The 16,018-nt window shown below is 38.0% G+C and overlaps 1 protein-coding gene across 5 annotated transcripts in view; it reads left to right on the forward strand.

Annotated features, from left to right (window-relative positions):
* The window catches only part of LOC128744369 (cGMP-dependent 3',5'-cyclic phosphodiesterase-like), a 120,568-nt gene that overhangs the window by 55,680 nt on the left and 48,870 nt on the right, over window positions 1-16,018 (forward strand). For all 5 annotated transcript variants that reach the window (XM_053841331.1, XM_053841332.1, XM_053841330.1 and 2 more), the window contains exon 5: window positions 15,192-15,484. In XM_053841331.1, coding sequence (XP_053697306.1) covers window positions 15,192-15,484 — 293 coding nt within the window. The remainder of the gene's footprint in view (window positions 1-15,191; window positions 15,485-16,018) is intronic.

A 16,018-nucleotide genomic window follows, 5' to 3' on the forward strand; every position in this document is an offset into this window, starting at 1 on the left:
ATTTTTTCCCGATATTTTCATACACTTCAATATGTTTAGATATGATAAAAAAAATTGGTGCGATCATTGATTCTTTACATATTTCATTATCCGTTCATGTGAGCACATTAAAGAAATTTATTTAAAATATATCGTCATGCCAGACAAATTTGGACAGTAACAATTGCAGAAAATTACAGCTAAACAGAGACAAATTTCAAAAATATCTATTTTTGGGATAAACCTAAGAAAAAACTCAAACAAAGGTATGACAAAATTAAAACATTACAATCACTGAAGTAAAATTAAACTGAAACTGGAAAAAAGTGATTTTATTACGAATGAACCCACATGCATTAGCTTGTCAAGGATACTTGGTAGCTTTCCTGTTAAGCAACTCCACTTCAGCTGAACAGTTCCTGCATGACAAGAACACGTGCCACGTTAATTTCCGTATCCGTTGCTTGGTAAAAATTTCCCAAGCAAACCTTTCTGCATCAGTTCCGGTGCATTCACGCTTTTTTCGAGTGTAGCACATTAAATCCGGACCCCCGGTATGCGTATCCAGGCTTCACTTATACTGACGACATGCATGTTAACGGAAGTAGTTGAGCCGGTTGCTGTGATGCATTTAATAAAAAAAAAATCTGACTCACTTTACGGCGTTATCCTATTGTGGCTGCCGAGCCTTGGTCGACATGGACACGGACACGGGGGGTGGCTGTCATAAATAATGGTAGCTATGAGTTCAATTTGTACGACACAAAACCACTTGCTGTGCCCTGTTCTGCTCATTATTTCATACGGGCTCGTGGGAAACCAACAAAGTGTTGATGGGCAAATTAATTTTCGATTTTATATGGGTATATACTGCAAACGAGTACTGTTGCCCGGAAGGGTGCTTTCGACTTCGGCTAGGCACAGACTGAGTCCGATTTTGCGGACGTTGGGTGCATTGGGTGGGATAAATATTTTATTTTCAGTTTGCTCACGCTACTTAGCAGATATAGCACAACTTCATGCTAGCGCTGACGGTCTGTGGATCGATTGTTATTGGAGCATGTTTTGACTGTAAACGGAATAAAAAATAAATTGGCAATGATTTGAAAAGCATTTTGATCTGAGAAGCACAGTGGTAAATATGAAGTAGCATTGTTGAGTTTTATCAACTCAGGATACATTTTCGCGCTTCCACTCAATCTCATGGAGTGAGCTTCTTTACTTATCACTTTCACAGCAAAAGTTGCAGACATTTGAAAAATCATCTGCACTCAGCAAGGAATTTTACGATGATTTTATTTTCCAACTTTTAGATGTTTAGTGTCACATAAAACTGAGCTTCGTAATATAATTTCTTATGAAAGAGGTTGTCTGTTCACACTAGCTTTAGCAACTTCTGGACTGGTTCGATTCGGTGCGGACGTAATAGGTATAGGTAGTGAAAATATATCAGCACCAACGTTTCAAAAGGACTAATTTGCAAAATGTAAACAAACCGAGTAAGGGTTTCTTTCCCTATGCTAGTCCAGCAGAAAATAATCCTCACTCGGTTTGCTTACATTTTGTAGATTGGCCCTTTTGAAAAGTTGGTGCCGATATATTTGATGGGAACTAGTTGGTTGAACTGTTGTAAAAGAAACCCATTCCAATATTTCCAATAGTCGTTGCGTTGCGTTCACACTCTTCACTGCTCAAACTATCAACTGTAATTAATTGTTTTAGTATCATTATGATGGTCCTTTATGTTTTTTTTGCAATTCATCAGTTTTAAAAGCAGCTCAGATTTGAGGAATTTATAAATAGTAAGATCAACATGATAACTTTGCCAATTATACTCATGGAAAATTTCAAAACACTTCTAATACGCACAATTATTGAAAAACTTGATTATGTGAGGATACATGTAGACGAGAACAGAATCTAATTATACACTAGTTTAAAATAATCGGATGGTTCAAGCAACAAAATTTGAACGCACCGAAACTAGAACCTCCCCTCACTCACATAATTAACCTTCAATGATGGGCATATATTTGGCGATCGAAAAGTAATCATCCATCGCAAGAGCTTCACACAGATTCAAAACTCGAATTACTGGTCAAACTATTTTCGAAATATTCATACTTCTGATGGCGTGAGTACCTGCTCACGCCCAGCCCAGTACCATTAAATCAGCACTTATTTGATCTCGTTTCGATGCTGATTGGAATCTCAGCTCGTCAATTCACCCAAAATATCCTGCTCACGTAGGTCACGTCCGTCGCAAGCCGCACTAACTACACAGGCCGCATGGCAATCATTCGCATCTGTTTGCGGTCTGATTGAATCGATATCGCAAAACGCAAGAAGCAGAAGCGGTCGCATTACGAGTTACAACTCGCCAGCAAACTCATGTTTATTCAAGTGGCGTCCCGGCGTGTCGCATGCCAATACATACCTACCTACCGCTTGCGATTGCATGAAAGACGCATGTTTACAGGCATTTCTACACAGAATCTCGTGGAATTGTGGTAATGACTACGGCAAGATGTTTGGGTGCTGAGTCAGGGGTGGACTGAACGGGCGATTAAGATTACTGACTGATTATGTACATCGCTGTAACGTAAGTGACCCGCCGAATATCTTTATTGCATTTTTGTACGTAATCTTTACCGCTATTCTCATAGGGCTACTTTAGATGCTATCGATTCAATTTACATTTACGATGTTTATTTTTCTGCGATGCAAGCGTTGGGTAGGTCGGAAATCCACCATTCCACATTGGAACGAGGAATTGTTGACTAATTAAAACGGCGAATAAGCTTGCAAATGCATCGCATAATGTTGATAATAAAAAAGGCTGTTTTAGGATCTAATTTCAATAAAACCGTAATTTGAACCAAAATCGTACGAATACATGTAGGACATTGTTATTCTATAATCTAGCCATATACTTTGCTGGATAGAGTCCAACAATGAAGTAAAATAAATGTTCATCGATTGATCAGTAGGTATGTTTATTTATAAGTACAAATATAATCATGATTTCACGAGAATAAGTTCAATTTATTTCGAAAGTTGATTGCGGCTTAAAGACTTCAAGAATGGAAATAGTAAAGACGGTCCAACAAGGCAGAAATTGAATAGCTTGAAAAGGCTTCCAAACACAACGTACCGGGTGGCTGACATAACTTTTGCGACTGTTCATTATTTATTTCGTTAATTTCTCCTCTTTTATGAAGCCATTGCTGCTTGGTGTCACCAGCAGCATAATGTGCCATTAGAGTTTATATGGATGGCGGCTGAAACGAAATACTTTACCGGTGAATATAAAGCAGCAAGCGAATAATATTTATTGTGTTTTTTTATCCTTAGATATTCTCCATGTTTTTTAAACCCAGATTTAATTCAACTGGTGGTGAAAGGAATCTTTGTTATATCATCTTACTTATAATTTGGAATAGTAATCGACACGTCTTCGGAACATAATTCCACTATTTGTTAACACTATCCTGTTTTTAATACGGATATATGGATAACGATTAATAAATTTAACGAATCAAATTAATACCATTCATTTGGTATCAAAATCACGAAAATCAGTTCAGTTGTTCAAAAGTTATGATTTAAAAAAATAAAGATAGGCAAAACGACGATTTTTAGGGTCACCATAACTCAGAAAGGGGCATTCCCAGATGCCAAATAAAAAAGGGGGGCCTCAAATTTTCTGAAAATACTATTCTAGGGTACCGGAGGGTATTTTCAGCATGCTTCTTAATTCAGCCTGCAATCTTTTTTTTTGCTGCGCTTTTCCCAATAAAAACTTCGAGGCAATGCAACAATACTGAAAATAATATAGCACTCATAAGCTTTATTTTATAACACATTTATAACACTATTTTCACAAAAATTTAAGAAGTTTGCTGATTTTTATTTAATACTGGCTGACCCGACAAACTTCGTATTGTCGCAAATTAAACTGTGTTGTACATAAATCGTGAATCTCGGATAACGTTTATCACAATATCGAGTTTTGCAAGTTTCTGAGGAGTTCATGGGTGTTTTAATATACAAATTTTCCTCCCAGTAAAGTAGAAAACAATTCCCCTTATTGCTTAGCCTGATAAAATAAAGCGGATAGCATTTAAATATTCGCCATCATTACAAACCATTTCGCCGAATACCATTTTGCGGAACACCAATTCTCGGTTGACCATAACGCGGAATATAGAATTTCGCAGAATACCATTTCGCGAAAAACCTTACGCGGGCTGTACCATTTCACGGAAAATCTTTTCGTAGAAAGTACCATTTTGCAAAGGTGACCCAGCTGAAGAAAAGTAATAGAGGTCAGTAAATCTAGGAAAATAAATAAACCTAGATAGAGGTAATCTCTACGGGGGCTGTCTCCCCGCAGTGGCCGACGCTTCCGACGGCAGGTCGCCGGCAACACTTGCGGCCTGTGGCCGTCTCGCGCTGAATTATCTAATGTTACTATTGATAGTTTTTGGTAATCTTGTTATTGACTAATGTTTTATGAAAGAGTCTAAAATTTCTCGAGTTCGATTAGTTTTTGAGTTACGCAAAAATTTCTGTTTTATTTGTATGAGAGTCCTTATCCCCCTACCGCAGGGGTGAGGGGTCTCAAACTATCATAAAAACATCCTGCCTCCAAAACCCCCCACATGCCAAATTTGGTTCCATTTGCTTGATTAGTTCTCAAGTTATGAGGAAATTTGTATTTCATTTGTATGGGAGCCCCCCCCCCCTCCTAAAAAGGGAGAGGGGTCCTAATTCATCATAGAAAAAATTCATGCCTCCAAAAACACCCACATACCAAATATAGTTCCATTTGATTAATTAGTTTTCGAGTTATAAGGAAATTTGTATTTCATTTGTATAAGAGTCCCCCTCCTAAATAGGAGGGATCTCAATTCACCATAGAAAAAAATCTTGTCTCCAGAAACACCCGCATGTCAAATTTTGTTCCATTTGCTTGATTGGTTCTTGAGTTATGAGGAAATTTGTATTTCATTTGTATGGAAGCCCCCCTCTTACAAGGGAGAGGACTCATAATTCCCATAATTGTCTCCAAAAACACCCACATGTAAAATTTTGTTCCATTTGTTTGATTAGATCTCGGGTTATGCAGAAATTTGTGTTTCATTTGTATGAGAGCCCCCTCTCTTAGTGGGGAGAGAACGTTCCCTGGCCCCAAAAGCCCCTACATGCAAATTTTCTCGCCGATCGGTTCAGTAGTTTTCGATTCTATAAGGAACATACGGACAGACAGAAATCCATTTTGATAGGTATAGATACAACAAAACCACTGTTTCTCCATTAGCACGTAATTAGGCCGAAAAAATAGAAGCAATCACCGTCGCACCGTTCTCGTGCGTTATTTGCAATAGCTGTTCGCGCTCGACTGTATCATACGCCGCCCTGAAATCCACGAAAATATGATACACGGGTACGTTGTACTTCCGACATTCCTGAAAGATTTGTCGGAGAGTGAAAATGTCAACCGCAGTAGCACGGGATCCTATAAAACCCGCCTGATAATGCCCTACGAATTCTCTTGCTACTGTGGATAGACGATGTAACAAAATTTGGGAGAGCACCTAGCAGGTGACGATTATCAGCGTAATACCACGGTAATTACAGCAATTGAATCGTTTGATTCACGAATCGTGATTTACCGAATTGTCCACAGACGCCGCTTATTCGACTCGGTTCGCAACTGAAAATTAACGGTTCAGAGCCGCTCATACAAAAGAGTAGTTTTGCTCACTCCTACCATGATACATCTCGAATTATACGATTCAATTTAGTTGGTTATGGCTATTACTAGCAGCATTGTCAAAGCAGCGAAATTAAGTAACTGTAATTCCTGCAGCCTAATTAATTTTTAATAATTTGATTTTTCATTTGAAACAGACCAAGTTTACAGTAAAAGAAAATACAATTGAATCTTCACTATGTTTTGGCCCTGAAAAAAACGATTATTTAATTATCAAAACTCTAGCTAGCATACTTGGTGATAACTCTACAAACTGTGTGCTTTGGCAAGCCCAGCAGCTGTGCGAGTGCGTTCAAAATAACTTCTTATTCATTTTGTCTCCTTTGCTGATGTTCTTTTGAACTTGGCCAGACTTTCTCACTTAGTGGGTTTTCCACTGGCGCCTTTCCGACACTCCGACACTAACTATGCGTCTGCTTGCTTTACAGAATCTGATAGCCCTGTAGAGCAGTAGCCCATGTTTTATTCGAACAAAATATATCTTCGAAGGCCGTCCTTTTTTCAAATTCTACCATTCCTTAACTTACGTAGCTGAACCGTCTCATCAATTGTTCTTATGGTATGTGACAAAAAGTTTGGGGCCCTATTCTCACAGTAACCTCACTTCTCTCACGCGCCCTATTCTGGCAGTCATCCTCACCTCACCTAACAGCTCCCCCAGCTGATTTGTACAGTTACCCAGGTGGCTGGAGTCACTTAGGTGACCTCAAGAATCGCAAACTGTGCTCTCACCTAAACCTGACCTGACCTGACTGTGAGAATAGGGCCCTTGATTGCTATGATATATTACAAAAGGTAAGTAGAAAATTGGCATCAATTTGACACTAGTTTTGTTGCGCGGAAAAATGATAATTCAACGTGGCTGTTGAAGACAGCAAACGTGCGGTAAAGTTGAAGGAAAGACAAAGTTCCACTCAAGTCATGCTGATTTGCAGTTCCAGGTGGACTGAATACAACATTTGCTGAGAAAGGAAAATTACGCTGAACTCTTTGGGAGAGCGCCCGCCTACCTAGCGGCAGCGATGAAATTTGTTTAGTAAAGTTTTTAAATTGGCTGAAAAAGTCGCCCGTGGACTATAGCAGCAACTTAAAACTTCTTTTAATTCGTCTTCCACTCGTACCTTGATGAGGTTCTTATGTGTTTCCTTCTGTAATGAGCCCTTTTTAAGCATACAATAAGTAATACGATTCACCTCAATAGAACGGCTGCCATGCAAAGTATTTGTTTCATGCCATGTGAATACCATTATAGTAGAATCAGCTTGGTGACACACGTACAGCAGAGATGTCAGATGTCATTTTAACTCCCAGTCTTCGCAAAATGGCAGTTTCCTTTTCACGTACACAAATAGTAACAATGAACGCACCCACGGCAGCTCTGCTGTTGCAAATAAAATTCGTTCCTTACGCTTTGCCTTTTAGCTTCTCATTTTCGGGTACATCGAGGTAAAACGAATCTGAGCATTTTTCCAATATTGATGGCTTTTATGGTCTCATTGACGCATAGCTGCATCGTTTCAGCCTGAACGTGCCTGCGTTCGTCGTTTCTGCTTTCGTCGTTGGCTGATTAAATCTCTGATGAAATAAAATTTAATCAAATCATACCCCGTTAAACCAAATGCAACTTAGTTTGCAATGAAGTTGCATTATTCCGAATTCAATTATTCCCTAATCCTGTAGACGTAACAATGCAATGTAGAGCAACCCGCTCTCCATGCATGCCAGCGGGAAAGGTCCCTATAGCGACAAATTACAGCTCCATGATCTTTTACTGCTTCTGCTACTGCCGCGTCGACGGAATCAATTTGTTGGCAAGCTAGGTAAATATCTGCTTCACTCGGATGCAGTTCACCGGCTTGGAAAATAGTCGATGAGATAATACCACAACCAGGGATATCCTCGATCGATCTCGGTTGCCTGTTTCCGTTATCAGCCGACCGCAGGCTAATGCTGAACGGTTGGATAATGGCACGGGAACGGTCGGTAAATTTTACGAGTATTGTTCACTCACTGCCAGGACCAAAACCAACTGTTTCGGGAGACCATTTCGGTGCACCAGCAGCACACATTACCGGATAAGTAAAAATATCTCTATCGTCTTGCATGGTCAAAATTCAATATGCTGTCGATGGCTTTCCACGTCGTTACATCCTTTTTCGGTCGGTTCGCTGCGCTCGAGCTCAAGGTTATTACTATAGAAGACAATCGTTCCTTTAAAGAAACCATAACCATAGTAATGCTAGATTATGTTTGAGCGTTTTTCCTTCTTTTTCCTTGAAACAATCGTTAGGAAACAAACCTAACCGAACCGAAGAACCATACACTAAATCTTACTGTGGAAATAATGCACGTTACAATGTTTTTTTTATTGTCAGCCATATAATTTATATGTTTTACAACCCGGAAAATAAATTGCAGCAGACCCACCAGAAAAGCTAAAGGTCGACGATTTATCGTGTCCATGTAATTGTATTTTTGATTTGCCTGTAAAAATAACCTTAACGTAACAATAATTTTGGCTATAAGCGAAAATAACTAGTTTGCCATTTTAGTGATTCGATATCTTTATAGTCAAACCAAAACCAAACCAATCACATGTTCGAATCTCAATTCGAAGCAATATTAGACTGCAGCATCTAGGCTGTTTACTAGGTGTTTTACTCAGGACAAGACGTGAAGAGTAAAGAGCGGAAATTAGAACTAGAAGATCCACGTGTTGAACCAGGTTAGAAGCCAATTATTACCGGTTCTGACCCGAACTTTCCTCCTGGACACCCATGCTTCACCAATATTGCAGCTATATAGCCCTTGAACCACAAAGGACTGACCGCAATATCAGCAAATCATGAGGGCCTAGGAGCAAATAAACAGCCGCCATCCGGACAAACTCCAGCAGCATCCGGTAATGCTGCTGTGTGACTCCACTCCAAGCAATACCTTTTTGAATGAGGAAAAATTAATGAAACAAATAATGTACAGTCGCAAAAGTTATATCAGCCACCTGGGACGTTGTGTTTGGAAGTATTTTTTTCAAGTCATTTCGTTTTTCTGTCCCTCGGAGCGGCTTTTCTGTTTCGATTCATGAAATTAATAATAAGCTCTAATTGAAATAATTTTCGTGAGACTCAGTAGAAAGTCAAATATGAAAATAACACATGCGGTCACGTTTGTACGTATAAAAGAAAAATAATTATGAACAAAGGCGCTTTTTCCATTTCATACAGTAGACTCGTAAAGAACTCGATGGTAACATTATTAACTTGGACACTAAAAAAAGGCTTTACAAAAAATTGTACTTTATATTTAGATGGTCAGTTTTAAAGAATCATTATTTTTATGTGTCTATCAAACTTTTATAGGGTAGTTGATCCAACAGTTGTGGTAGCACCAATAGTTGCGCTACTATTCATTATTAATGCATGTTTTCGTCACCGTAGCATTTTAAATAAAACAATTACGTTCATTATATAAAACAAGTTCTTGGGAGTATTGGTAGTTAGACTACACCATTGAAAATTAAAGCATTATTTCCTAAAATACCGATTTTCTACAATCTAACACAACTATAGGCGCAGCTTTATAAGACGCTCATTTCTATATTTGCGCTACAATGTTTTTTTTCACGTAGCAACCACGCAACGTATGTGGAATAAGCACCTAAAGGAACGCCAAAATTAATTTAAGGAACATTAGCGCAACTATTGGTACATTATAATTGAATAGGAAAATAATTTTTTTTCTTTATAAAGCTTCTCGTACAACGAATGCAATTGTCTTCTCTTGTGACAAACACCTTCTGTTTGATAAATTAATGAACCTCAATGAACAAGAAAAAAGAGATTACATTGTGCTTAGCTGCGCGACTAATGGAGCATCTACGCTATTTTTTCGATTTTGCCTCCTGGGAATAATAAACCTAAATGAACTAGATTTTCATATTACAATTGAAACTACTGGCACCATGTGCATAATTTGTAACACTTACTTACTTACTTACTTACTTATGTGTCTATGTCTGCCGGTCCGGCAGAACAAAGGGTTATGAAATCAGAGATCTCCGCTGCTGATGGTTATCCGCCATGGCTTTTACCTGTCGCCAAGACACACACAGCCACGGACAAATAAAATGATATTTAAAAAAAAAAAGATTTTCAGACGTATTGACGATTTGAACAAGATGAATTTTCGATGTTGTTGTTTTTTGCGACGAACCCAAAATTTCATTTCGTTTGTCCAATTTAAATAGGGCACGGGAGGGTATTTTCGGCCCATAAAGCAATGGCATCTATTTTTTCGGCCGATGGCCTAGTTTTAGTGGAAGACGTTTTTGACGTTCTTTGATAAAAAATAATAGATTACTTACTATCTTCAGAAAATAGTTAGGGTAGTTGATCCAATAGTTGTGGTAGTACCAATAGTTGCGCTACTATTCATTATTAATGCATATTTTCGTCACCGTAGCATTTTAGATAAAACAATTACATTCATTATATAAAACAGGCTTTTAGAAGTATTGGTAGTTAGACTACACCATTTGAAATTAAAGCATAATTTGCTAAAATGCCAATTTTCCAAAATCTAACGCGAAGTTGGAGCGCACAACTATAGGCGCTTATTTATAGTTTTGCTACGATGTTTTTTCACTTAGCAACCTAGCAATGTATATGGAATAACACAATTAAAGGAACATCAAACTTAATTAAGGAAACATTAGCGCAACTGTTGGTACAATATAATTGAATCGGAAAATTCATTTTTTCTTTATAAAGCTTTTCGTACAACGAAAGCAATTGTCTTGCCTTGTGACAAATACCTTGTATTTGATAAATTTATATCCCACAAGCATTAATTGAAGCTTATACCTCAATAAACAAGCAAAATGAAGTTATATTGTGCTTAGTGGCGCAACTAATAGATCGTCTACCCTATAACATATTAAAATTGTATGTCGGTAAAGTATTTTTATTGGCGAAAGAAAAGGCAAATAGGCTGAATTTAGAAACCTGCTGAAAATACCCTCCCGTACCCTACTATCGCAATTTTAATTTTGTAAATTCCTGCTTTATTCTATTTAGAAATTGGGGGTTTGGATGTTTTATTTTTCTTTAATTCTGTTACTATCTGAGCAAATCGGAGATACCTAATCTAATTTTCTACAATTTTGGCGAAAAATACTTTTTTGATGTAATTACTTAGATTCACTATAACAGGGACAACGAGGATGATTAACAAAAACATCTAAAAGTGCCGTAATTACGTTGTTACAGATTTGTCTCCTGATTGCAAACCAGATAAAAAAAACTAGTAAAATTAGTTCCAGTCTTCGTAATATGTATAATGCCTTCCACTATAAATTAATTTGCCATTATGGCACTAAGATTTTGGGCAGGATGCTAATATCTGTATATCGTTACATTGGTTTGTAACACAAATTTTGGGTCTTTTCTCTTTCGGGCCAATAGCAAATTCTGCCTCGGATAAGAAAGTGTACGTGAGTAGCTCGCAGCAGCTGTAGTTTAGATACACATTTATTAGTTTCGGCTTTGTGTGAAGTTCTCTAAAGAGTGCGAGCTGAAATTCTAGCCACGTATTTCAAAGCCACTGTCAAAGGCTTGATTTTGGTTACGTATCGAACGAGGCTCTTATTATGAACTAGCTGTAACTCCCGCGCGTCGCCTCGCGTCTGGTTGAAAGCAAATTGGAGGTACGCTATGTAACTCTATGAGGTGCAACTACGTTACTTTTGCTCGTCTTGAATGTAATCTGGTATGATTGGTTTGAGTCTTTGCTTAATGTGGGCGATTATTACCACGAAAATACATATCGTGCCCCTCGTTTTGGCGACAGACATAAGCCTCTTATATTTATGATTATCCAACTTTGTACATTTCTTTCTTACTAACCTTTCCTTTTTTCTGTTGTTCGTCGACTGCGAAACTTGAAAGATATATTGTGTTTATGATTCAAATTTTACTTAATTTCATATTTGTGTCACGAAAAGCTGACATGGAAAACCCGAAGGTGGATTTCCCATAGGTGCGCCTTATGTTTGCTTATCATAGTTACCGAAAAATGGAAAACAGTTTACAGTCACGCAACGATGAATTCGTTTTATTTACCCTATGCATTTTCAGCTGCACCTAAACTGCGTAGCGTGTATTTGACCCGACTGGCCCCCGCCGAGGGCGCTAGCTATAGGGGACGCCAAAAATGGTCTAAACCTCAGTAAGGTACTCGCGAGTGTAGCGAAGTACTGGATTGCGGAGTTGTACGAATCGTGTATGATAGTCTAATTCTAAAAAATAACAAACTCCGAAGAAACTCTGATTTAAGAAAAGAGAGTGTGCCAAACCGGGCCATCGCCAGGGCCGCTACAATGGCACGCTACGACTCTGAAACCAGATAAATTTAGATCCAAAATGTTAAAAAAATGCGGTCCAAAACATGGTTCGCAATCTAGTGCAAATCTGTTCCAAATTCTGGAACAAAATTAGATAATAAAAGTGGTCCACGATATAGACCAGATCCAGACAATAAGTTTCAGGTCCAAAATCCGGGTTAAAACTTGTTCCAAACTCTGGTTGCTGGTTTAAAATCTGATTAAAAATGTGGCCCAAAATTTGCTTCAAGTTCAAAAACTAATAAAAAATGTGCTCTAAAATCTGGTTTATAATCCAGTCCAGTTTGTAAATCTGATCTAAAGTTTGATCCAAAGTCTGGACCAAAATCTAATAAAAAATGTGGTCCAAAATGTGGTTTACAATCTGGTCCCGCATCTGAACCAAAATGTGATCAAAAATGTGGTCCAAAATATCTAAAACCTGGTCCAAATTTGATAAAAATGCGGTCCAAAATCTGATCCTGATTATGACGGAGGTCCAACATTTGGTTCATGTCCAGAATTTGGTCGAAAATATGGTTAAAAACTAATTAAAAATGTAGTCCAAAATCTGGTCTAGAATTTAATTAATGTCTGTTTCAAAGTTTGTTACAAATTCTGGAACAAAATTTGATGTAAAGAAATCGGAGCAAGATCCACGATCTGGTCCAAAATGTTATCCAAAATCTGGTCCAAATCTGATAAAAATGTGGTCCAAAATCTGATGATGCACCAAGATCTGGTTCAGATCTAGAATGTGATTCAGGTCCAGCCTCTGATCAAAAATGAGATGATCAAAAGTATGGTCTAAAATATTATCGAAAATCTGGTCCAAATCTAAAAAAATGGTCCTAAATCTGGTCCAGAATCTGATGCAGGTTCATCCCAGGTCTGGAATCTGGGTCAATCTAGTCCAAATCTTGAACAAAATTTGGTCAAGAATGTAATCTACTAAATAGTTCGGGTTAAGAACATGTTCCTGGTCCAGAAACTGGTTCACGATCTGATCCAAAAGCTGATTGCTGGTTTAAGATTTGCCTAAAATCTAATTTATATTATTGCCTAGTTCCGTACCGAAATTTTATTCTAAATCTGGTCCAAAATCTGATAAAAATGTGGTTCAAAATCTGGTCTAGAATCTGATGCAGCTCGAAGATCAAGTTTAGGTTCAGAAGCGGATAAAAAATGAGGTCTAAAATGTGATAAAAAATGTGGTCCTAAAACCTGATCCAGAATCTGATGCAGGTTTAGAATGTGGTCCAGACCAGATTTACAATCTGGATCTAAAATTTGGTCAAAAATGTGGTTCAAAATATGATCCAGAAACTAGTCCATTTGATTTTGATAATAAATGCGGTCCACGATATAACCCAAGTCAAAAATATGGTCCAGGTCCAGGGTCTGGTTCAAAATGTGATCCGAAAATCTCATTAAAATTGTGGCCTAAAATCTACTCCAGGTTCACAATCTAGTCCAAATCTGTTCCAAATTTTCGAAAAAAAGATCTGATAAAAAAATGTGGTCCAAAATGTAGTGCAGGTTCAGAAAATTATCAAACATGTAATCTGTTAAATCTTTTTACTATAAGTACTTTAGACCAACCTCGTGATTTTAGTCTTGATCTTAAAATGCGGTCAGGCATATAAATTAATTTTTTTCGCAATGATAAACAAAACAAAATAGCAAATATGATTTTGGAAGCACAATAGTTATGCTGTTGACGAAGTCAAGTGCGTAGTAATGGACGTCCTACGTCAAGGCAGACTCCAAACAGCGTTCTGGATAGTAGCTTTATACGGTTCGGTTTGGGGAAAAGACATTTAGAGATTTGAATGAATTAGAGAAATGAATGAAGCGATCACAGTTCGCTAAAAAATAGCTAGTGTGAAGAGTGAAATTTTCATTGCAACCGGTACCATCAGCTAGAAAATTTACGTGAATGAGCGTCTGGAAAAATATACCTATGCTGCATTTTCTAATCCAATTCGCTTGTTCCGTGCTGTTTTGGCCGGATTTGGCATCCTGCTCACACGGAACAAAATAAAAGCCATGGAATGATACGCCACCAATAATGTGCAGGTGATGTCCGAGGACAAACCTCCTTCCAACTCCCCAGAGTTGCGCCAGAGCAGTTTAAAGCAAGCTGGGGACGTAGTTGCTTACAAAATCAGATGACAGGAGTTAAACGAAAGGACTGCCGGAATCTTTAATTTGTGTTACTGATGACTTAATTCTATTGACAGTGCATTCGTTTACGTTTTTTTTCAAGTGCTACATCAGAACACATTGTTCAAAGGCGTGTTCTAGCTTCCGGCTTCTTCTTGAGGATGTCATTCATAAAAATGGAGGACACATCGAGTAAATTTGTCTGAAAGAACCTAATAAATAAAGCTGAATTCGAAAATGTGGATATTATTGCTTAAAGTTGTTGAAAATTGGTGAGATTTAGCGTAAGTCTTCATACTAGATTTTAAACATTTGGTTTGTTGGTTGAATTTCATTTCATGATGAAGCAGATATCAGCATTTTAAATCATTCCTTTCATTGTTACAACTCAATTCTTGTTCGCGCTGCTTGTGCTCTACCAGTACAATAAAACAAGTCATTATCCTACATTAGAACATAATGTTGAGAAAAAAAAACCAAACAGATTGCCTCCACAAATGTGGGACGCAGTATACATAGTGATTATATGGCCCGTTTCAATAACACACAACAATGAAATCAATTTGTGTATTCTTCGACTCATTCCGGTTCGATTTGCCGGAATGGCGAACGATCAAACCATCAATTTACGTCTGACGAAATTGCTTTTCACGAGTAGGTGCGATACTGTATAGCCATTACAGTATTTATCTTCCTTAGGCCGTTCGACGTACGTGAGAATTTCCGTTTTCTACCAGACAAACAGCATGCTTTCTAAACGAGATGAATCATTTAGGTTGAATCAGCTATTTAGGAATCACAGCACAACAAACATATATACCTAGCTGTATTGCCTTACTGTGGAGGATATCTTCGTAATTCCGTTACTTTCTCTCTCTTCCATTGCAGGTGGTAGGCAACAAGCACAATACTCTTGTTTACGATATTAAAAGCCCGCGTGTCAGTAAACTGCAGTCGCAGATATCCACCGCATCGACATCGTCTACGGCATCCTTGCCGGCGCTGTCGTCATTCGATGGCGTCAATGTTCAACCTCAGTTGCAGGCCCATCACAGCTGTACCAGCAGTTCCAGCAGCAGCCGGTCCCAGCTGAAGCAGCAACAGATTGCCCTGTTCGTGTGCATAGCCGGGGACAATGAATCCCGGTCGAGATATCAGTTCTACATCGAGGACACCTTCAGGTGAGGGAAACGCACCACGACGTGCAATTTGCTTGCTTGCTTAGTCGCAATTTGAACTTTCTTTATCGTCACGATATCAGACCGCGAGGCGTACGACGTCGTGCAGACCGTCGTGTCTGGTAGTTTTACTTGCATACAATTTTCTAAACTTTTTCGGTTTATGTAAATACTATCAGGCAATAAAATCTTGACTTTACTAAAATTCAACACTATTATACATTATACATTATTATAAAGTTAGGTAATAAAGAAACGTAAGAAATATTTTCGATTTACGCACCCTTCATAAACCAAATGCTGCGTTCAAAACAATAGACCGGAAATAAAAAAAATTCTAACTATTACGTCTAACAATAAAATAAATTACGTGAAAATTTATACGCTATTAAATTTCTCTGTTATCCTATAAGGGAAAATTTTGCTTAATTCGTCCCAACTGCGAACAATAAATTTATGACAAACACGGCAAAGGATCCCGTTTAAAATCCACTGTAACGGCAGTTAAAAATTCCCATTCCGAGATGGGCTTTGATC

This window comes from Sabethes cyaneus, chromosome 3, assembly GCF_943734655.1.
Source record: "Sabethes cyaneus chromosome 3, idSabCyanKW18_F2, whole genome shotgun sequence".
NCBI lineage: Eukaryota > Metazoa > Arthropoda > Insecta > Diptera > Culicidae > Sabethes > Sabethes cyaneus.